General features: G+C 45.6%; 1 protein-coding gene across 1 annotated transcript; it reads left to right on the forward strand.

Annotated features, from left to right (window-relative positions):
* Window positions 1–320: 320 nt before the first annotated feature.
* On the forward strand, window positions 321–22,192 carry ITM2C (integral membrane protein 2C). Its single transcript, XM_082225303.1, has 6 exons — window positions 321–569; window positions 12,459–12,608; window positions 13,804–13,989; window positions 14,575–14,685; window positions 18,430–18,580; window positions 19,125–22,192. The coding sequence occupies exons 1-6, from the start codon at window positions 447–449 to the stop codon at window positions 19,214–19,216; spliced, it is 813 nt and encodes a 270-aa protein (XP_082081429.1). The 5' UTR covers window positions 321–446; the 3' UTR covers window positions 19,217–22,192.
* Window positions 22,193–22,741: the final 549 nt, after the last annotated feature.

Consider the following 22,741-nt stretch of genomic DNA (forward strand, 5'->3'; position numbering starts at 1 on the left):
AAAAGGCCTGTCTAGTCCAGCGACCTGTTCTTCCACGGTGGCCAACAAGTGATGCCCACAAGCAGGACTCACCCCACTTGAGCCCCACCAGCAACCATCATTCACAAGCATCCCTGCCTCCAACCGCGGAGAGAGACCGTAGAACTCAGAAGCTAGGAGCCTTCGCTCTCTCGCTTTCCCTGAGCCTCTTTGGAGTGCATCCTGAGCGCGGACTCTAGCGGCCACCTGCTCGCTCGCCAGCGCAAGACGCGCGTCCGCGGAGCCTCGTTAACTCTTGGAAGGGGGGGAGACGCGGGAGGGGGGGGCGGAGAGCTAAGGCTGCACTTCCGGCGCTTCCTCCCGGCGGCGGGGTGGGCTCGACGGATGGTCCAGAGAGCCGCGTCGAGCGCAGACGAGGCGTCGGGTTTCGCTTCGGACGCTGCTGCTGCCGCTGCTCCTGCTCAGCCATGGTGAAAATCAGCTTCCAGCAGCCGGCGGCGGGGCTCAAGCCCGAGAAAGAGGCGGCGGCGGCGGCGGCAACAGGAGCCAGCTATGGAGCCAAAGCCGAGGTCCTCTTGCCCCACGACTTGGTGAGTGGCGGCGGCTGGGAGCGCCTTTAGCTCAAAGGATAATGATAATAATAATAATAATAACACATTAAATAAAGGGAAAGCGTCTCGATGTCAAGGGATGGGTTCCATTAGGGGGACTTGAAAAGAAAATGAGGCCCGGAGAGTTGCTTGGGACGGAGCCCCCTGGAATGCACAGCGCGATCCGCTGCAGAGCCGGGCCGGGGCGGGACGGGTTTGCCTGCCGGCTTTTCCCTTGCAAGCGCCGACCGGCCGGACGGGCGAGCGGAGCGGAAGAAAGAAAGTCGCCTGCTTCCCTCTCGCCCCCGAGGGAGGGCAGAAAATGGACGCGTTTTCTGCAAAGGGAGGCTGTGCGGTGGTAGAAAAGTGGGGCAGGATTGCGGGTCGGGGGGGGGGGCGCGTCGTGGCGCGCAGCCCTTCCCGTTCGCTGGCGAGCCTTGTCCCGCGGCGTTTCTCCTTCTGCCGCAGGGTCCGGGGCTCCTGAGGGTGCCCGCCCAAGCCCCTCGGTTGCGGGGCCGGGGAGGCACTTGGAGGCGCCTGCCTTGGGCTCCTGCATCCGTAGGACGCGAGAGAGGAGTCGGAAAGTTACAGCAGGAAGAGGCCTGGCGCCGAGTTGTAGCAACAGTCCAGCAGCCCCAGCCGGAGAGGCAGCTCGTGGCTCCCCGCAGGCGGAGGCAACTTTTGCCCATCCCTGAAGTCTCGGGTTATTTATTTATTTTTCAGGAATGACCGGAAAAACGGGCGCTTTGACCACGAGTTCTTCCTCCCCCCCCCCATTCGTGCACCATCATTTGAAAAACCCAGCTTTAGGAAACTGTAAAATACGTCTTAGAACTCCTGAGCTTGTGCAGATATTTTCCCCACAGAGCGTTTGTTTCTCAACATTTATATCCCACCAAGAGTCTCGAGGAAGTGCAATTACAGTGGTGCCTCGCAAGACGAAATTAATTCGTTCCGCAAGTCTCTTAGTCTTGCGAGTTTTTCGTCTTGTGATGCACGGTTTCCCATAGGAATGCATTGAAAATCAATTAATGCGTTCCTTGGGAAACCGCCTTCAGACCAGGTCCGGGGACAGTCTGTCCCCGGACCTCTTCTGAAGGCTGGGGGGGGGGGACAAGGGCTTTTCTTCCCACACCCAGCATTTTAAAAAACCCCGGGACAGCGGAGGACTTCTCCGCTGTCCGGGCGATCTTAAAATGCTGGCGGGCAGCATTTTAAAATCGCCCCAGGACAGCGGAGGACTTCTCCGCTGTCCGGGGCGATTTAAAAGCCCCTGGGAAGGCAGGCAGGGGGGACAAAGACTTTCGCCCCCCACCCGCCTTCAGAAGGTGTTCCCGCCCCGCCACCCGGCTTCGGAGCAGCGTTCCGAAGCCCGGCGGCGGCGGGAGGAGGCGTTCCCGCCCCACCGCCCGGCTTCGGAGGAGGTCCGAGGACAGTGGGGAAGACACGCTGCGCTTCCCCGCTGTCCCGGATATTTCCCTATGGGCTGTCGTCTTGCAAAGCAAGCCCATAGGGAAATTCGTCTTGCGAAGCGCCTCCAAAACGGAAAACCCTTTCGTCTAGCGGGTTTTCCGTCTTGCGAGGCATTCGTCTTGTGGGGTACCACTGTATTCCCTCCCTCCGTTTTTGGTCTTCGCAAAACAACAACCGTGTGAAGTCGATTGAGGCTGAGCAAGAAACTGCTCTGAGGTGATCCATGCTGTTCTCTCCTGACCAGGGCCTGCTGATCAGGGAAGGGCTTCTGGGCCAAGGCAAGAGGGGGATAAGCATAGCTGTCAACTTTTCCCTTTTCTTGCGAGGAATCCTATTCGGAATAAAGGAATTTCCCTTTAAAGAGGGGAAACGTTGACAGCTATGGAGATAAGCTATCAGACATGCTAGACCTTTGTTGTCTCCCATGTTGAAGATTTTAAAAAAAAGTATGTGGGGCTTGTTGGTTTTTTTGAACCCAGGGTCCAATCCGTGGCCTAGAAAAAAGGCTGTTTCAGCTGTGGTTCTCCTAGTTGAGAAACCAGCATCTCCACAGTGAGTGGTGCTTTGGGTCTCTGTTTAGATTCCCTCCACCCCTGGGGTTTGCCCTGCTGACTGTGACCTGCTGAGTTTGGGGTTTGCTGTTGATTCTTCCCCTCTCCTGCCCCCTTGAATAGAATCAGTGGTTGGCATTCTTTGGCGAGATTTCAAAATATCCAGTTACAAAGCTGAGGGAAGCAGCCGAAAGGTTTCTGGGCTATAGTGGCTGTGTCCTTTACCGCAGGGGGCTCTTGCTAGTGTTTCTCTCTATATCAGTTCCTATCCAGTGGGTGGGTGGGGAGGTGCTGAGCTGCCTCCATGATCTCTTCTAAAATAATGGGAGCCTGACTTCATCCTTTGTCGTTTGTGTGTGCTGCATAATATCTGCCCCTGTTTTCATCACACCAGGAATCTCCGCTTGACTCCCGCAAATTGCATTGCACCGCCTCTGTTTACTCCACACAATTTCTCTTTCTAACTCGCTGTCCCGCTCCGCCCCCATGAATAGCCTGCAGGACATCCAGCATGCTTAGATAATGTTCTCATTCAGCCAGATTGCTGAGCATTTCCAGAGGCTTTCACTGACACGAGGAATGCACAGAAAACTGTGAAATGAGAAGCGTTGTAAAATGGAGGTTTGGATGACCAGGATTCTTCTACATTTGAGTTTAAAGTTTTGTACAGAGCACACACCTTTTGTTCGTTTGTTCTGTTATAGCATCCTCCTTCCCAAAGGAGCCCGGGGGAAGCACTTTTCCATTCCTCCATTTATATATGCGCCATTTATCTTAAATTATTGGCAGGGGTGGGGAGTGTGTTGCAATGACAGCTGCCTACCGTTTTGTTCCTGTAGATGTGTTCTTGTTGAGTGGTTCAGGAAGTGAACAAATTAAGGTCTCTCCCACTGTTGCCAGAACTGGGTGCCACTGCTTTATACGGACCATTGGGCTACATAGCCCAGTCAGGCTGGTAGTGGCTGTTCTCTGTCTTCCCCACCATGACCCTTTTAATGCAGGTGTGGGAAAAATTTGGCCCACCAAGTGTTGCTGAACTACAACTTCCATCATCCCAGCCATTGGCTGTGTTTGCTGATACGGACTGTAGTTCAGCAAGTTTGGAGGGCCAGAGGTTCCCAGCCCTGGAGATGCCAAGATCGAACCTGGAAACATCTTTGTGCAGTATGCAGAGCACCACACTTCTACCAATAAGCTATAGCTGCTGTATGATCTGCACTTGTTCTTAATGGATTTGTAGCTTGGAGTTCTCTACCCAGATAAAGAACAATTCTGCACCAAGTTAACCCAGATTCTGATCCTAGGAAAGCTGAATTCCGCAATCACAACACAGTTTGCAAATTGATACAATTTTCGTAATATACTCCGCAATTTCAAATCTTTTGCTTCATTTGCCTTTGCTATTATGGGAAAATTCAAGGAGCTATGCAGGACTGTGAACTCATTGAAACTCCTCTTTAGAATCCTAAAGGCTAGAAGCTTTTAAAAATCAGACCTTGTGGTTGTGCCTTCAGAATAGTATTTTCCATGGTTTCCCTCCTCTTTGCACTTGTGTGGAATAACCAGAATTATCACCATATTCACGTTGGAGAAGGCTCCTGGCACAGTTTTGCCTACTTGTAAATTTATGGTGCTAAACTGACTTTCCATGGCAACGGTCAGTGGTGACATCACTGTACCATGAGGAAGATGCTGGCAGGGATTCCTGACATGTTTTTCCCCAGTTAAAATGAAGAAAAAGATAATTTCTAACACCAATGAATGCGCTACAGTGGTACCTCTGGTTAAGAACTTAATTCGTTCTGGAGGTCCATTCTTAACCTGAAACTGTTCTTAACCTGAAGCACCACTTTAGCTAATGGGGCCTCCCACTGCCACCGCCACACGATTTCTGTTCTCATCCTGAAGCAAAGTTCTTAACTTGAGGTACTACTTCCGGGTTAGTGGAGTCTGTAACCTGAAGCATTTGTAACCCAAAGCATTTGTAAGCTGAGGTACCACTGTACTAGGGTTAGTGTTCCCTTGCAGTCATCTTGCAGCCCTTTTCCAAATCCAAGGTGAAGAGAGACTTGTAAAAGTTGTTTTTATTTTTCCTTTTCTTAAAAAACTATTACAATAAAAAAACTTTTAAAAAACTTAAACTACTCTAGAATTTATTTTATGAATATTATAAAACTGAGCGAACACAAATCTGTATCTTCTCCAAGCTATGCAGCTTGCATTTGAAAGGAGCAGCGACATGAATATTATGCAATCATTTTACTTTCTTACTTCAAGTTGAGTGCGTCGTATCTCAACTATTAGGATGTTTAGATGACTGATATTGAGCAAGCTGGGCTACAGCTTTTGTCAGAGGCTCCTCCCATAGAATTCAGAGTCAGAATCCTTGCTAATCTACTTCAGGTCACTCAGAGATCTACTAGCATATTTCATCCGACCTTCCCCCCATTTCTGCTTTGTACAGGGGAATAGGAAGCTCCATTATACAGAGTCACACTATCGGTCCATTTAGCTCCATGTTGCCCACACTGACTGACAGCAGCTTTCCAGGATTTTAGGTGGGGGACATTCCTAGCCCTACCTGGAGATGCTGGGGATTGGATCTCGAATCTTTTGCATGCACAACTGCAGGCACAAGCTCCTCTTCCTCTCCTCCCACCTGAAACCCCTTTTTGCTCCCAAAAATCTGCTTCAGAAGGTTGGGGAACTCTGCAAACCCAGGTGGGGGGAGATGAGGCAGAGGAGGATGGAGAAGTCATGTTGCACAAGCAGGCTTGCACCACTGAATGTCTCTTAAGGTACAAGCCTTTAACACCTGTGCAATTTCTTCCCTCCCACTATGGAAAGTGGTTCCAGGACAAGGAAATCTGGGTGGCTCCAGCTGCTGTCAGACCATAAGCTCTTGGCATTGGGCATGCTGAGAAGGGTTGGTGGGAGTTAGAGTCCAACAACATGAAGGGACTCCGTTTCTGCCTCCTAGTTTTAGAGTCACCCTGAGGGGGCTGGGGAAACAACTGTTGGGAATTTGCATGTGTTGGCCTCCCTCTCAACCCACTCCCCTTTCCACATGACGGTGTACATTTGTCTTCCACTATGGGCTGATAATCCTGCACTTCTCTGATAGAGGAAAAAGGGTTAAGCAGCCAGGGTTTTATTGAATTCCCTTGTTCTGATTGCACACCCACACGAATCAGCACCCTGCCACCTCTTTCATTCGTGCAGTGACAAAGCTATGCATTAATTAGAAAAGCAGCGTTATTGGGTATTTTGTGCATGGCCTGCTGCCTGTAGCCTCTGCTTAGGGCAGGTGGGTGAGCATTGTTTCTCAAAACACATGGCTGGTGTCAAGGATGCAATCAGACACATCATTGTGATTGTTCTCTTCAAGTGTCTTCATTTGAGATCCCAAGTGTCTGTGCTTCTGTGGCTTTGCACAAGTACCACATTTCATATGCTCTCTGCTGAAAAACTGCTTGCCGTGAAGACTGCATGTAGTACCTTTTCTATTCTAAAGCAAAGCTTTTGAAACAGCCTGTATGCATAATTGCGTCCTGGTTTCTGTTGATGTGAGGAAACAAGAGCCATAGGGTTAAGGCTGTGCTCCAGACTTCCTGGGGTCATGAGGATCTAGCTCAAAGCCAGGTGTCAGCAAGAGTTCTTGGGTGCTAGAGAGGACAACGTGAGAGGTTATAGGCAGTTTACATGTGCAGCAAGAATAGTTCCCCTCCCCTCCACCTAGCTCAGGATGTCCACTCCAGTAATCTATAACTTTTCCGACCTGGAACCTGCCCTCAATTCACACATGCCTTTAGGGACCCACTTCTTAATTTTTCTTCACTAATACATTAGTACGGCCATTGTGTTGCTGTTGCAACACATATTAAATCAGGCTGTGCCCAGTAGTGGGTTACACGACCCACTGGGTAAGACAAATGGCATACACTGACTAGTAGCGACACTCCAGCTTTTCAAAAATGGGACATTTCTGGCCCTACCTGGAGGTGCTGGGGTTTGAACCTGGGCAAAGCAAGCAGTGGTATATAAACTAATTGCCAAATGGCACCTTAACGTTACGTTCGCCACAATGGAATGTCTAGGGGGTCAATGAAATTATTTCATTCCATTTCTAAAGGTAAAGGTAAAGGGACCCCTGACGATTAGGTCCAGTCGTGGCCGACTCTGGGGTTGCAGCGCTCATCTCGCTTTATTGGATGAGGGAGCCGGTGTACAGCTTCCGGGTCATGAGGCCAGCATGACTAAGCCACTTCTGGCGAACCAGAGCAGCGCATGGAAACGCCGTTTACCTTCCCGTCGGAGCAGTACCTATTTATCTACTTGCCCTTTGACGTGCTTTCGAACTGCTGGGTTGGCAGGAGCAGGGACAAAACAATGGGAGCTCACCCCGTCATGGGGATCCGAACTGCCGACCTTCTGATTGGCAAGCCCTAGGCTCTGTGGTTTAACCCACAGCGCCACCCGCATCCCATTCCATTTCTACACCGCTTTATATTTCAAAGAACAAAAAATCTCAAAGCAGTTACAAACACATTAAAACAATCCAGAATAAAACAAATTCAAGCTTCAAGGAAAATATATCAGATCCTTCTCTAAATGACATTTTGCTTTCCCCTATTTATTTGCCTACAGAATTTAGGCAAAAGTACTGTAGGAAGCCAGAGCGGTGTAGTGGTTAGAGTGCTCGACTAGGACTTGGGAGATCAGGATTCAAATCCCCACTCAGCCTTGAACCTCAATGGGTTACCTTGGAGCCAGTCACAGCTTCTAAACCTCACAGGGTTATTGTAGGGATTAACTGAGAAGGGGGTGGACCATGTACTCCTCGCAGAAAAAGGTAATTAATAAGCTCTTCTGGTTACTTGCTTAAGAAAGCTGGGGATGGGGCAGCCAGATGGAGATGTCTGAACCAACCTGGCATCCAGAGATCTCCATGTGGTTGCATTTGGATCCGCACAAGTCGCAAAATGCGTTTGGCACGTGGAAATTTCTAATACTACAGAGCAGAGGCTCTGCTGCTGAGCTGCAATTAGTGGATCTGGTGCTCTTGTGCAACAAAGCCATGATAGAAACATGGAATTTTTTTGGTAAGAAAAGCAGGAAAAGGTGCTGGAAGGTTATTGTATAACCTCCATGCAAGCAAATTGGAATGAATGAACTGCAGTGTGGTGTGACCTCTGTAAATGTTGTTCAAACAGATCAGGATGAACGGTGAGTAATGGGGTTGTCTGGAAGAGCTCTTAGCAACATTTGCTAAGGACATATAGCGGCACTGAGATTGTGGTGGATATGCCCACCACTTCAAGAATTCATTGTTATGCCGCTCAGGAAACTGTGTGCCTGTTCTCCAAACCCATGTGTTTTTTCTAGGCAGGGGGCTCTTAACCAGCCGTTTCCTGCAAAGCTCTCAATGCAGAAAAGAAATAATCTGCCAAACTCACAAAATGCCCACATTCTTTGTGAGCACATTTTAGCTGAGGTCATTTTCATATTGCAATCTTAGTACAATACAATATATAAGCCCTTTGGGAGCTGCAGACTGTAGTGGAAGAAATAAATAAATGGGGAAAGAATATCGAGGTCCCAGCAGAATAGAAATGGGAAGATTTCAGGGCAAGTCATAAATAATGATGCCGTTCCCTCTGTGTAATTGAATGTTCCCATCCCTGGAAAACAACAACAGAGGACCAAAATGTGATAAGAGTTGAAGGGCTGAGTGTCCTTTGCACCTTATTTGGGGGAAATGGTCTAGGATGGCAAAAGCTGAAAAATGAAACAATTGAAACAGCTTTGGAAAGCTAAGTGGGCAGGGGAGATGAAAGGACTTCTTTCTGACGGCACTGAACTTGGGTAAACTTGCTTTAATTTCCTTCCTCTTGTTTACATCAGCGGAAATCTCATTGATCAAACCTGCCCAGATACAAGCAACTGTAAGCTTGGCTGTCGCTTATTACATCTAACCTTGAACTTTATCAATGGCAACTGATTTCCTGCTGATAAAAAGGTCGCAAATGACTCTGGGGTTGCGGCACTCATCTCGCTTTGAAGGCCGAGGGACCTGGCATTTGTCCACTTCCGCAGACAGTCCCCCCCCCCCGGGTCACGTGGCCAGCATGACTAAGCTGCTTCTGGCGAAACCAGAGCAGTGCACGGAAACGCCGTTTACCGTTCCACCGGAACCTATTTATCTACTTGCACAGTGTGCTTTTGAACTGCTAGGTTGGCAGGAACTGGGACCGAACAACGGGAGCTCACCCTGTTGCGGGGATTCGAACTGCCGGCCTTTCGATCAGCAAACCCAAGTGGCACAGAGGTTTAACCCACAGCGCCACCCACGTCCCTGTTGATACACACACACAAATTACCATATTTTTCGCTCTATAAGACGCACCAGACCACAAGACGCACCTAGTTTTTGGAGGAGGAAAACAAGGAAAAAAATATTCTGAATCGCAGAAGCCAGAACAGCAAGAGGGATCATTGCGCAGTGAAAGCTGCAATCCCTCTTGCTGTTCTGGCTTCTGTGATAGCTGTGCAGCGTGCATTCACTCCATAAGATGCACACACATTTCCCCTTACTTTTTAGGAGGGAAAAAGTGAGTCTTATAGAGCAAAAAATGTGGTATATATAATACACAGGCATACAACCCACCCTGTTTAGGAGGTCCAGGTGTCTTTTGTACCCTGCCTTCACAAACATCCTTATTTCACCTGCGAGTGCTGCATTTCCCCCTTAAATCGGCTCTGGTTTATTTTGAGTTACTTTCCTCTTGCTCTCCCATGATTTTGGGTCAGGTTTGCTGTACTGCAAGAAGAGGAGGCATGAAAGGAAGAGCGGGAGATACTTGCTCTAGGCCAGAGGCTCTCAAACTTTCCACCCTCAGGACCCGGTTGAAAGGGCTACAAATACCGAGGCTCCAACTATCACAAATTAGCTGTGTTAAGGTTATAGCCAGTTTCAAAACGGAGGTGGAGGCAGACGTAATAAAACAAATGGCAATTGTTGACAACATTTTCTATTGCTTTCTAACCCCTCTTTTAAAAATGGATTGTTTGCCATTGTGAGTTCCCTGTAGCAGGGAGTTCCACAGGTCAGCTTTACTCAAGCTTAGCGCATACATTGGGTTCTCCTGAAATTCTTTTTGTTTTAGGCAAAATGTGATGACGCAGAAGCTCCTCGCAAGTATTTTGAGTAGCCTCCTGCAGCTTCTTCTCTCCATCTCCTTTCACACTTGTACTCTGTGCCTACCCCCAATCTGACAGTTTCTTTCATCCTTCCTACCTGGGCCTTCTACATTCACTCCTTCCTCCTAACAGCTTCCATGTTTTATCCCCTTCTTCTCTTATCCCCAGTTTATTATTCTCGCTTTTGGAGATGCTTCTGCTAGCACCTGCCCAACCCAAAGTATCACATAGTCAGGGCTGGGTGGGTTATAGCGCAGAGGCCTTCCTGCCTGAAAGTGGGTTGAGGCTCCCTAGTAGTCCCTGACCCACAGCTGGAAAAACATGGCTCTAGACGGATTTCCTATTCATAATGAATATATTTCCATCCATGTTTTCTCCCTGAACCAATCTAGCATCGTTTCCAAGGAAAGAAGAAGAAGAAAATGTCTCAGAATAACTCAGTCAATCCTGGTGTGTGTTAATTTATTAACCTGCCCTAAAACGGGCCAGATGTTTTTCATGGTCCTTTTGTTTTATAACAAGTTTGGGAAAGCCTGCCTTTTCATAGCTTGTTTGTTTTTTGCCATTCTGTGCCGGCCGCTCGTTGCTCTGCTTGGTTTTCTGCAGCAGACTGTGCACCAAGCTGATCCACCCTTTTTCTTTATTGGATCGTACACTCCTATATATCCTGCCTGCCAACTGGGACAGACTTAAAATGCCAGAGCGTGCTTCCTGCAAGTCAGCCAGGGAGACTGTTCTCCCCCCTTACTTCAAGGCCCTCCCAGCTCCGACTATGCTCACCCCACCCACTCCCAACTGAACTGTGGAGTATCTGTGGTGTTCATGGAGCTCAGCCAAGCTACACAACCTGCCTTGTTGATTAGTTTATTATTTTTCTTCCTTGCCGCCCCGGTGGAATGCTCGCTTCTCGCTTCTGCCGAATTGCATATGTCTGTTGCATACAAGGGCTGCTGCAAATGAGCTCATTTAATGTTTTCGTGCAGTGCATCCTGAGCCATACCTTGTTTTAAGGATTTGCAGCCACAGGCTTGCTCTCAGCAGTGACCCTTCATTGTTTTCCTAGACTGTGTGCCTGATGTTACTGTGTTGAATTAGCATTATCATTGTGCAGGCTGATCTCATGAGCGCTGGAACAGTGATGTAATGCCACACGCCACATTCCAGTTGCCCGTTTGAAATTTATTTATCTTTGCCCCTCAGATGTGTCCAAGGCAGTGTGCAAAGCTTAAATTAGAAAAGGTTAGTTAGCAAAACAGGACCTGAAACCAGTTTGGTGTCGTTTTGTTAAGTACAGACGGAAGAAACCACAGTTTCCCCAAGTTATGGACATAACAGGAAATTGTGGTTTATTCAGAACTGTATGTGAGTTTGCAGCCTACAGCCTTTGCATGTGAACAAGGAGGGGAAGAGATGGGAGGGCAAAGCACCCAAGGCTCTTTGCACTTTCTTCTTTGTAACTAAACTAAACTAAACAAAAATGGTTCACTGCTACTTTTGAGTCCTGATTATATAAACAAAGCAACAAAATTATTGTATGCTAAATATTGGGGAAAATAAAACAAGTTACAGGATTATGCAATAGTGCCAAAGATCAAAATGACTATGAATTAAGGAGGACAAATTCTGGATATTTTTTAAATCAAAAGTTATGTATTCTTTTCTGAATTTTTTGTGACATAGTTTTTGAATATTACAAAACATGATGTTTGTGTTATTACTATTAATTGTTTTCCATAGTGTGTCCAAGAGACTCAACAGGGACAAAAATATTAATGGCAGCATTCAAATAAAATATGAGCCACTTGGTCTGCAGAAACATACCCTCCAACATTTAGCCACTGAAAAAAGAGACATCCCATTCCATAATGATAATTTTACTATTTATACTCCGCACATCTTATTGGGTTGCCCCAGCACTCTGGGCAGCTTCCAACATATATAAAAACCTAATAAAACATTAAACATGAAAAAAATTCCCTATACAGGATTACCTTCAGATGGCTTGGGGGTGTTTGTGTGGTGAATAACTCCATACCCTCCAACATTTCTCCAGTGAAAATAGGGACGTCCTAAGGAAAAGCAGGACATTCTGGGATCAAATCAGAAACCGGGATGGCTTCTCTAAATCAGGGACATCCCTGGAAAATAGGGACACTTGGAGGGTCTGTAGAAACATCATATCTGTATAGGGATTCCATAGTAAGTAAGTACGGTGTCCATATTGTTGAAGGGGATGCTGAGGCTGAAGGAGAATGACTTGCTTAAATCTACCTAGTGAGCTTAGGGCAGGGGCAGAATTTGAGTTGAGGCCTTCCTGGTTCAGAACACACTGTCTTTACTGCTCTTGACTACATCACAAAATATAGTACAGAATACAAATCACACACTAGCAGTAGCATACCTGTTTGCAGACTACCTGTTTTCAAGCTTTGCTTTGTTTGCTTGGCACAATTTGGAAACAATAATAATCAAAAAACTGAAAAAGGTCTGCTGTTCATCATGGGAAACAAACTTTCTGAAGTGTTTTACTCTGTATTGCCGTCTTGACTCCTCTTATCTTCTGAAAATATTATATTCAGCACTGAGAAATCCTGACCAGTGTTTAAGCATGTCTTGCATTGCCCATACCAATGTTTCTGTTACCTTGTCTCCTCTTTTTAAACAGGAGGAGCAGCCCTTGCCTTTTCCAGTGGAGGCCAGGAAGCCTCTTAGTCGCATCTTCTACTGGACGATGATGATGCTGTTGCTGCTCCTCGGCCTGATTTTGACATCGATGTATGTCTACAGATACTTCTCTTATACTTTCCCAAATCAGGTATGTATGGGGCATTGTGAAGGGTCTCCACCTCGTCCCCCCAGGATTCTCAAAGTTCATGTTGACTTAACCTATTGCCATATCTCCATTAGTCATTTGATTCCTTCATCTCTCCCCCGCCCAAGGTTCATTTATCATTCATAGCTCACTTTTGCTTCCTAGGGAAGCCCAGATCCCCAAACAGCAGACCCAAAAACAAAAAGCCAGAATGAAAGATCTCTGCTGTATATAACAAAATGCAGCATAGATCAAAATATAAAACACGACAAAGGCAAATTCATATCAAAACAGTGTCAGCAAAACAATAAAACTGTTAGATACATAAGAATTAATTAAACAACAATCTTCTGACCTTAATGTTCCCATCCCTTTTCCATGGTACCGACAGATTATAATATTCCTGAGAACTCCAGGGTGGAGACTGAGAGAGAGGTGGACCACAGCACTTAATTTCCCATCTTTAATCTTAATCTGCAATTTTCATTTCCAAGTCCTTTGTCATTGGTACTTCTCTTTCTTGAGTACATTCCTGGCTCTCTTTTTACTCACTGGAGAGTTTGCTCTGTACGTACGCTACGGTGCAGGTTTGTGTAAAATGTGTTCTGTGAGGTGATATTTAAGCAACACAGGTGGGAAGCTGAGACTTGTCTGGTCCCAGAGAACAGGAGGTAGGAAAAATGGGAAATGTTGTTGTTGTTGTTGTTGTTGTTGTTGTTGTTGCTGTTGCTGTTGTTGTTGTTGTTGAAGACTCATCGTGTGCTTGATTTTGAGTTACATAGAAGCTTTGGGCAGAGAGGCAGCACTTACTTAGAGTCACACTTGGGAGCCAGCTGCACATCATATGCAATGTGTGCAACAAAGCCCCAACTGTCGCTTGTTTTAAAAGAAAAGCGGCTTCAGGAGGCAGCCATGTTGAGGTTGTTTGTTGTATTTGCCTCATCTTAAGGGCCTTAACTCAGTGTGTCGGATGCAGAAAGCCCAAGCTTCAGCCCCTGGTCTCTCCAGAGGTGGGTGGGAAACACATGTCTAAAACCATGGAGAGCTCATAGTGGAGCCTTCACAGCTAATGCAGAATTTGGTGGCCAAGACAGCATGAAGCACCGTCCGCTGTTCCTGTGTGAAAGCTTTTTCTGTGACTCTTGCAACAAAGGTCAAAGAGCCCCTGCATTTACGACCACCCTTTTTATTTCCACAGTATGGCCTGGAAGATCAGGAGCAGGAGATGCTCTGCCAGCTTTTCTACGTAGACGAATTGAGGGAGCAGCTGGAGCTGCATGAGAACGTGAGGATTTACCTCGGCGAGAATTATGAGCAGATCAGCATCCCAATGCCCCACTTTGGTGAAAGCGACCCTGCAGATATTATCCACGACTTTCAGAGGGTAAGGAACGAGCAACGTGCTACGGATATTATGACAGCTTCTGAGAAAGGGCTGCACCTTGGCGTCTCCTGAATATGCTTGTAGCAGCTTCAGAGACTTGCAGGAGTGACAGAACAGGAAGCCCACATGAGATGCAGTTTTACTGACCATGTTTTTAGTACAGCTTTCAAAAGAGGTTCCTGCTCAGTTAGGTGTACCAGTTCCTTTTCCTAACATTACGTCACGGGTATCTCCTGTAAGCAGAGCGTGTACTAGAAGGATCTTTCAAGAAGAGGATGCACTAATGGTTAATCTTTGATGTTGCATGAGAGGTACTAACGTTGCTTAGGCTGAGGGATCCTTGGTTGTTGGAGGAAACCTATGCTGCTCTCTCACCAAGACCCAGTGGCATAGCGTGGGTTGTCAGCACCCGGGGCAAGGCAAGTAATTTGCGCCCCCTAACCCGTGGATTTGCGTCCCCTAACCCTAACCCCCAGATGTTGCGCCCGGTGCGGCCGGCCCCCCCTGCACCCCCCACGCTATGCCACTGCCAAGACCAACATAGCCTCCCTTGTTTGAGCTCATTTTGCCTGTTTTTCCTTTCAGGGTCTGACTGCCTACCTTGACATCAGCTTGGATAAATGCTATGTCATTGAGCTGAACACCACCACTGTCATGCCACCTCAGAGTTTCTGGGAGCTGTTGGTTAACGTAAAGGTAGGGGGGAATTGTTCCTTATTCTCACAGGGGTGCTTTGAAGATAAAATGGAGGGGACACATGAAATAGAATAGATAAAAATAATTGTGCACAGTCTGAAACACAGGGCAGGATTCACCTTACGAACACCAGGGCTTTTGCTTGTGCAGGTGGGACATTACCCCTCACTTTCTTTCCTGGAACAGCTGCTTAGTTGAGGGGGAGAAGGATGGGAGAACCCCCCTGAATAGTGTGCACTGGGTGGGGACATCACAAATTGAACATGTGTAAATGAGGGGGTTGCCTGCATGTTGTAAACTGCCTTGATATACTTTATAGAACTGTTGATTATCAATATTTAAATAAAAATAAATAGATATAGTCGGTCATCCAACCTTGGATTTAACAAATAGATATTGCCAGGAAATGCGTAGTCAGCCTTGCATACATGCTATCTCCTTCCGTGATGCAGATAAACAGATAGCTTGACTTTTACAGAACAGCTCTGCTGGCATTGGAGAACTCTCCTTAATTGACTGAGACAGCAATATTTTACAACAGGCTATTGATTTAGCTTGATGTGGCAGCACAACAGCATAGCAATGTGTTAAGATGCCCTGCTCCCATTGAGTTTTCTTAATCTCCCAGGAGATAATCAATCACTGGGTCAGGAACTTGCCAGGGGAACTGCCTATTCAGCTGATGCCGTTCTGATGGTATCACTGTGGGATCTCTCTGCTTGCCTCCTCTGCGGTTTTGGAATGTGTAGGTCAGTTTGCTGGTGGGAAGCTTGTTTGCTTAGTAGATGGTCTTGTGTTGGGGCAAGTGTCTGCTTTTAAAAATTAATTTCATTTTTTTATGCTGCCCTATAATTGTGTAATCTTAGGGTGGCTAACAGATTTAAAATTTGGGCTGGGAGTGAGGGTTGGTTAATAAAACATAAAGCAGGACTAAAAACAGCCCAGATACCAGAAACTTAAAATAGAAGGAAAAGGCTTAACAAAATGAAAAGGTCTCTACCTGGCACCAAAATGTTATCTAGGGCATTATATAATCAAGGACCATCTCAATCTCATGCCATTTAAGGTTTTAAGGGTCAAAAACCATTGCTTCTGTTTGTGCCCAGAAATGGTCTGGGAACCAGTGAATCTGGCAACACACCGTCCTGTTTCCTAATCGCAGTTCAGCAGTGTGGCAGCTCAGTTTTGAACTCTGAAGTTTACAGACCATCATTGGTCCTGTGCATGGTACACAATGGGAGGTCGCCCAGGGCATAGATAACTGAAGCTGGGTTATTCCTGTCCAGGTAGGGTCACAGTCAGCACCCAGCAAAGGTGCTAAAGGGCTACACCTCCTGTGCCAAATATGGTTCAAGAAGCACCCCCAGACTTCAAACCTGATTGTTCAACCCTCTCCAGAACACGCTGAACACAACTCGCTTCGCTATCTTGCTTGGGTTGAATTTCAGTGTACTGAGTGTCATGCGCTCTATTAATATGCCCAGGTATTGATTTAACACCTCTTTCTCCTCCCCTGAGTCAATGAAAATGAGAAGTTGGGAGTCAACCACAAACTGACTTCGCTGAAAAGCTTCCAGATGACCTCACTCTGTGGTTTCATGTAAATGTTTCAGAGCACGTAGGCAATAGAGCAAGACTCTTTTGGGCCCTGGAGCACAAGCACCCAGAAATGAAGTGAACTCTCTTCTAGTCACAAACTATTTTCTAAAATAATTTGGGAAGTTGAAGCAGAACTACTGCAAAGCACTGCCCCCGTTTCTCAGCACAAGGCAACCTAATCCAGAAAGAAATCGTGGTCTCTTTGCTTTGTTTCTAAGGAGCAAGGATTGAATTGGCACAATCTGACCTATTTGGTCATTCAGATCAGATTGAGTATGAGGATTCTTGTATACCCAAAGATGAATGAGGACAGAGTCCTGCACTTAGCAGGCTCAAAACCAACTATATTTTATTATTCTGTCCTAATATTGTTTGCTGGAAGCCTGTGGGGTGAAGAACATTAACCCCTGCTCATTAAACTAGTTCTGTTTTCTTTCAACAACACATTCAGAGTCATATTGTGCATCTGTGACGTTGCAATATCATTTCTGATTCCCTATTTAGTGCTTCTTAACTATAATTCTAGCCTCCTGTGGCTACATTTAGACCATTGAGAAACAAAGCGACACTGAGAAGGTGGTCTGGCTCTAAATGGAACTGCAGTTTTCCAATTCCGCTAGGTGATTTGCTTCAGAAAAACAACCACCACCTCTCAAAACGTCTTCAGTGTGCTTGCGCTCTCTCTCTCTCTCTCTCTCTCTCTCTCTCTCTCTCTGCTTTTCCTCCATGCACTCCAGGGCCAACTAGCTTGCAGCTTTAGAGATGGAGTGGGAAAGCTCTAAAGAGAGTAAGCAAAATCCGGCAGTGTTTTGATTAGATCTTCTTACCTTCCTATTGGAAAAGTGTATAATTGCATAAACTATCCTAGGAAGGACAAGCTTGCTAGTTTCCTGCAGGCGTAGGGTTGCTCGCTGTGAGAAGAGGGTACAGGACTAGATGGTCCTTTGGTTCGATCCAGCAAGGCTCTTGAACAAAGATTTATCCAAGAAACCCGATGAGATCATTGCCATTTCCCCTCAACTCTATGGTTTTTTAAAAAAACAATTATTAGCGCTCGGGCATTGTGTCAGCACAAGGATTTCCACTTGTGCAACAGAACGTCCCCCTCCTCTGCTGTCCCCGAGTGTGCTCCATACCCTCCTCACATCTGCTTCAGAGTGTTGGGGGGGGGATCCCCAGAACAGATTTAGAGGGCATGGGGTACGGGGCGAGAAGAGGGAAAGTTCTGCTGTGCAAGTGGAAACCCTTGTGCTGATGGAGTCTATTAGTCAGATGCCACCCACTCTTAGTCATATTAGTATTTCATTATCATTGTATGTTGCACTGCATTGAGTAACATAAGGGGGGGGGGAAAGGTCCCTGCCATAGTGGCCCTCCAAATTAAACGTAGACTGAGGGCACCATGTAAGTTTATTATAATAATAAATACTAATAATTTTTATTTATACCCCACCCTCCCCAGCCAAGACCGGGCTCAGGGCGGCTAACAACCAATAATAAAAACAAGTTGATTGAAATACAACTTAAAAAACAAGATTAAAATACAACATTAAAACATTAAAATACAGCCTCATCACAGGAAGAGAAAGGAAAAAAGAAAGAGGGGGAGGGAATCAAACTGATTCCAAGCCAAAGGCCAGGGGGAACAACTCTGTCTTACAGGCCCTGCGGAAAGAAATCAGATCCTGCAGGGCCCTGGTCTCATGAGGCAGAGTGTTCCACCAGGCTCTGGAGCCAGTGTTGAAAAGGCCCTGGCTCTGGTTGAGGACAGGGGACAAAGGTGGAGGCCCCCTAGAGGGTTTATGTGTTCATTTTTGGCCTTTTGATTTATAAAAACCAATTAAGCCATGAGAAAATTCCACCTGATACCTGTTTGCATTGATTGTCTTCAGAAAGCTTACGAAATAATGATGTTCCTGTCAGAAGTGTGCTGCTGCTCCCAGCTGGTTTTCAAAATGCCAATTAAATCCTTTGCTGATGAAGATGAATGAATGTTGCTTGGATCAAAATATTGAAGCCCTGATAAAATCATTTCTAAAGAGCAAAGATCATGGCTGTCAGGCATAGTTTCCCCCTGAAATTTGATCCTCATCAAATAATCTCAGTAATAGTTAAGATTTTGTGAATTTAATTCTGTGGTTTCAGAAAGGGGCATACCTGCCACAAACCTACATGATCCAGGAGGAGATGATAGTGACGGAACATGTCACTGATGTGGACCAGCTTGGCTTCTACATTTATGCCCTGTGCAGGGACAAAGAGATATACAGGCTGAAGCGCAGGGCTGCGAGAAGACGTAAGTTTTTGCTGTTGCTGTTGCTTCTGGAGTTACACTGCTCAGCTGGGCTTTGAAGACAGAACAGCATTTATCTTTGCAATTCCACAGAGGATAACTATTTTATTTAGACATTTATTAACTGCCCATCAGCCATGGCCACTGATTGGTTTACAGCAAATGTCGGAAACAGTAAAATATACGCCAATGATAAATTAGAACAATAAAATCAGTAAAAACATTAAACTCAACACAATATGCGTAAAACCCCTTGGAAGGCTGTTAATTCATCTAGCTGATTTACAGTAGGAGTAACTGTGTGCTTTTGTAAAGGGTATCATTATGATAGTCTTTATTACTGAAGCTATGTGCTTTAAAAAGAAGTTTATTTCTTTAATAGAATAAATGCCTTGATGGAGGCTAATTTTAAAAAAAATGGTTATGGGGTTATTTTTGTGCTCTTGCTTCAACAAACTTGATTCTTGAACCGGTTCTATTTCAACACTCATCTTCTTTCCTCGCCACACCATGCCTTAATCTGACATTTCTTTCTACTCTCTTCCAGATATCCACCGACGTGCTGCTGAGACATGTCATCACATCCGCCATTTTGAAAACACTTTTGTGGTTGACACAGCCATTTGCCAGAAGTTGTGAGAGCTGCACTCCCAATGTAACCCTCTTGGGCTTTTCCTCTACTCATCCGCGCAGGCGTTCTTGCTCTGTCCTTGAGAGAATGTGTCTTAATTTACTTCTTGCTCCCATTGCTTGCGCATTACTAACTTCTCAGGTCACATGTGGGCAACACTGGGCCTTGAGTGTCTTTGTTCTGCATTTACATTCAACATTCACACATCACTGGGCTTAAATTTAGACAGCGACCCCAAAATGTGAGTATTAGGTTTCTCTTGAGAAAGCTAGCACAACAGTCTCTTCTGAAAGAGCATGAGAAGCTTGAGAATTGGGAGGCCCTACTTCAAATCTGTACCCAACCACAAAGTTATCTGAGTGACGGTGAACCAACCACTCACTCTCAGCATTACCAACTTCACAATACTGTTGTGAGGATGAATGGGGTTGATTTGTTGGTTAGGAGCTCCTTGGAAGTTGGATTATAAACGTAATAATAAAAAAGAAGAGTCGGCCTTTTTCACTAGAGTGCCACTTCCTTCTCAGCACAAAGAACCATTTGTATGAATCAATTAACAGAAAATCCGCAGTGAAATTAATTCCCTAAAAGGGCAAGGAAGCTGTATCAGTATCCTTGCAGCTCAACATCGAAATTCATGGACTTGTCATTCTAGGTCAGAGCTTTCCAAACTTTTCACATTGGTGACACACTTTTTAGACATGCATCATTTCGCAACACAGCAGTTCAGTTTTACTAGCAAACCAGAGGCGAAACTAACTTCTTTTCAGCCTTGAGGAGCAGCGCAGGGAACATTTGCCTGCAGTCAGCACACTGACGTGTCAACACAGTTTGGAAAGCTCTGTTCTAGGCTTTACATAGCAGCATTCGTTGCCTTTCTGTGCAAGCTTGCCTGCCATTTTTTCCTCATTTCTCTGTAAGAGGCACAATCCCACAATGCAAGGGATGCGTGTACCACTGATCTGCATGCAAGATTGGTTGTGTTCTCCTGAATCTTCAGGAGAAGGAAAAGCAAACTCTTAAAATCCTGAGTTTGTAGACCAGCAAGAATAAACCATTCTGGGAGATGTTGCTGGTGAAGAGGTCAATACAGCTGGCTCTCCCAGTGTCCAGATTGTCTCACCATCTCCAAGTGAAACAGGGCCCACTAGTCTTTTTACCATTGGAGAGATGACAACTGAACTTGGACCAAATGTTTATCTTGATTGACTTATCTTTGGGGTCTTAAAAAAATGTTTCAGAATATCACTTAGCAATTCATTTTTGCCAGATGTTTATAATGAAAGTTTTGTAGATGCAACAGTCAGATTGAGTTCTTGCTTTGTAGGAATGGATTGGTTGAAATAATGATGAGGACCTCCATGCAAATAGGTAGTAGGGCTGTGATTCACCCTCCACAATAATAATAAAAAGAAAGGGATTAGTAGCATTGCACACTGGAGGAAAGATTGGCTCCCCATTTCCTTGCACACTATATACTACCCATTAGGTTTCTAAACATCAGACGTTGAAACAGTAGATTATGATCCAGGTTCCTAGACGTCTGCTCTTGTAAAAGATTGGTTAAACAAGAAAAATCAAATGCAGTTGGACTGCAGTTACACAGTTTTCTTTTTTGTGGCAGATGGAAAAATGTGGTTGAGAACACCCCTAGACAAGTAGAGTTCAGGGAATATGAGGAAGGAGAGGGATGCACAGAAGAGACCAACATTTGTTTAGCAGAACTTTGCTAAACACTTCCTACACAGTAAAAATCTCCCGGAAGATAACAGAACTAAAAGTTGTGGTTGCGTTTAATATACTGGAAATGCAAATCGCACAATCTGAAGCATCTTCATCATGTGTCTTGACCATTGAGGGCATTAATGGATCAGTCCCTGGGAGAACATTGGTCCAGGTGTTGTATAGGGCATAGGATGCTTGTGTGGAGCTGGGAGATGGAGCAGGTGGACACAGGAAGAGAAGATCTGATATTTGTCAGAAGATCTGTGGCAAGGTTGTCTCCGATAGCATGTAGTGGGAGAGAACTGGGGGTCTCATTGAACAGCTCCCAGGTTACAGAAGGTCTGAGTTGTCAACATAGCTATATTTCAGGAATGTGCCTGCATCTCGAATTGAACTCTTGGTGCTTCTGAACAAGGTTTAGGGTAGCTATGCATGCACAAATTGCAGTACAATATGTGCTTCAAGTGTCCCTATGGCATTTGCTCCCTGCGATGAAGTAGTGGCCTGGAGTGATCTGCCACTGTGCTGTCAGAAACCTGCCCAGCCAAATATAGGGCATGATGACACCTTCTCTGTAGGGCAAATTGAGTGGTTTAGCCAGTGTTAATAATAACAAAATGCCTAATGTCTGGCTGCTGCAAAATAGAGAAAAACTCAAAACAATGCACACATTTTGCCATGTGGAGGTGGAATCAGTGTGATTCCAATTAAAGCAGTCACAACATAGAGGCGTATTACTTATAACCATCCTTGGATTTTATTTTAACTTTTACCTGCCCATGCAAACAGAATTTTCAGCTCCTTTTGAGGTATGCACTCTGCTTGGTTAGGAGTAATGTTCAAATTCCTATTGATTTTCATTGCAATTTCATCTGAATGGTACAGATCCTGAAGGGAAAGGAGCATCATAACAGTTTCTTTAGTGAGCATTGTGGCACAGTAATAAAAATCAGGCTTGCATTTTCTTCTGCGCTACTCAAGTTGGAAAGCCAACCTTTTTGTGTTTGGTTGTGCATGTTTTAAGCCAGTCTTTAACCTTGGTAACTTTGTGCAAAACCTGAAACACATGGACAAGGCCTTAGTTCTTTGCTGGAGCTAAAGATGATTCAAAGAACAGAACATTAGTTATCAGGTGACGAGATGGGGGGAGGGTGGGTGGAACAAAAGAAAGACCATTAAATGCTTTATATATTTTGTCTGAAAGAAATCTTACCTTTTAGAAGAAATGAATGAGATAATAAAATATTTTACTTCTGGTTGCAGTTGTCTCTTATTTTGGTGTATGTATTCCTAAAGGATCCTCCCAGTGCTACTTTCCTAGAAAAAGAGGTGCCAGAACTTCTCTTACAGTGACAATGGTAGCCACTTGAGATGTGCCAGAACTGAGTTCTGGTGAGTTGCGGCTGAAATAGAGCCCTGATTATACGTGTCTTCAGGCCTTGCAAACAGGATTAATTAAGCACATGGAGGAGACAGGATGAGTGCACCAGCTCCCATGCCACCACTATTTTCATTGCCTTCCAACCATGGAGGGAGATGGTCTGAAAGGGGGTGTTTTGGAGCTTTGAACTTAGAGGGGGGAAAGTGGTAGTTGCAATGAATGAATGCATTGCAACACAAGTGCTTAATTTCATGCAATTCCATCAGCTGAGAACCCCCTAGTTAGACAGCACTGAATGTCATGGCCATCTGGATGTACAGTTCCTACTGCTCATAAAGCAGCAGTAGGGCAATACCTTTATTACAACTAACTAAAATGTCACAAAGCAGTGAGCACACTTTGGAGTTCCCTGAGAGGCCTTCTCTAA

Source organism: Podarcis vaucheri, assembly GCF_965113315.1.
Source record: "Podarcis vaucheri genome assembly, chromosome: 5".
Lineage (NCBI taxonomy): Eukaryota > Metazoa > Chordata > Lepidosauria > Squamata > Lacertidae > Podarcis > Podarcis vaucheri.

Coding starts and splice junctions, on each gene's coding strand:
- ITM2C (XM_082225303.1), top strand. CDS start 447: ATGGTGAAAATCAGCTTCCAGCAGCCGGCGGCGGGGCTCAAGCCCGAG. Junction 12,609..13,803: donor CTTATACTTTCCCAAATCAG/GTATGTATGGGG, acceptor TTATTTCCACAG/TATGGCCTGGAAGATCAGGA. Junction 18,581..19,124: donor GCGCAGGGCTGCGAGAAGAC/GTAAGTTTTTGC, acceptor ACTCTCTTCCAG/ATATCCACCGACGTGCTGCT.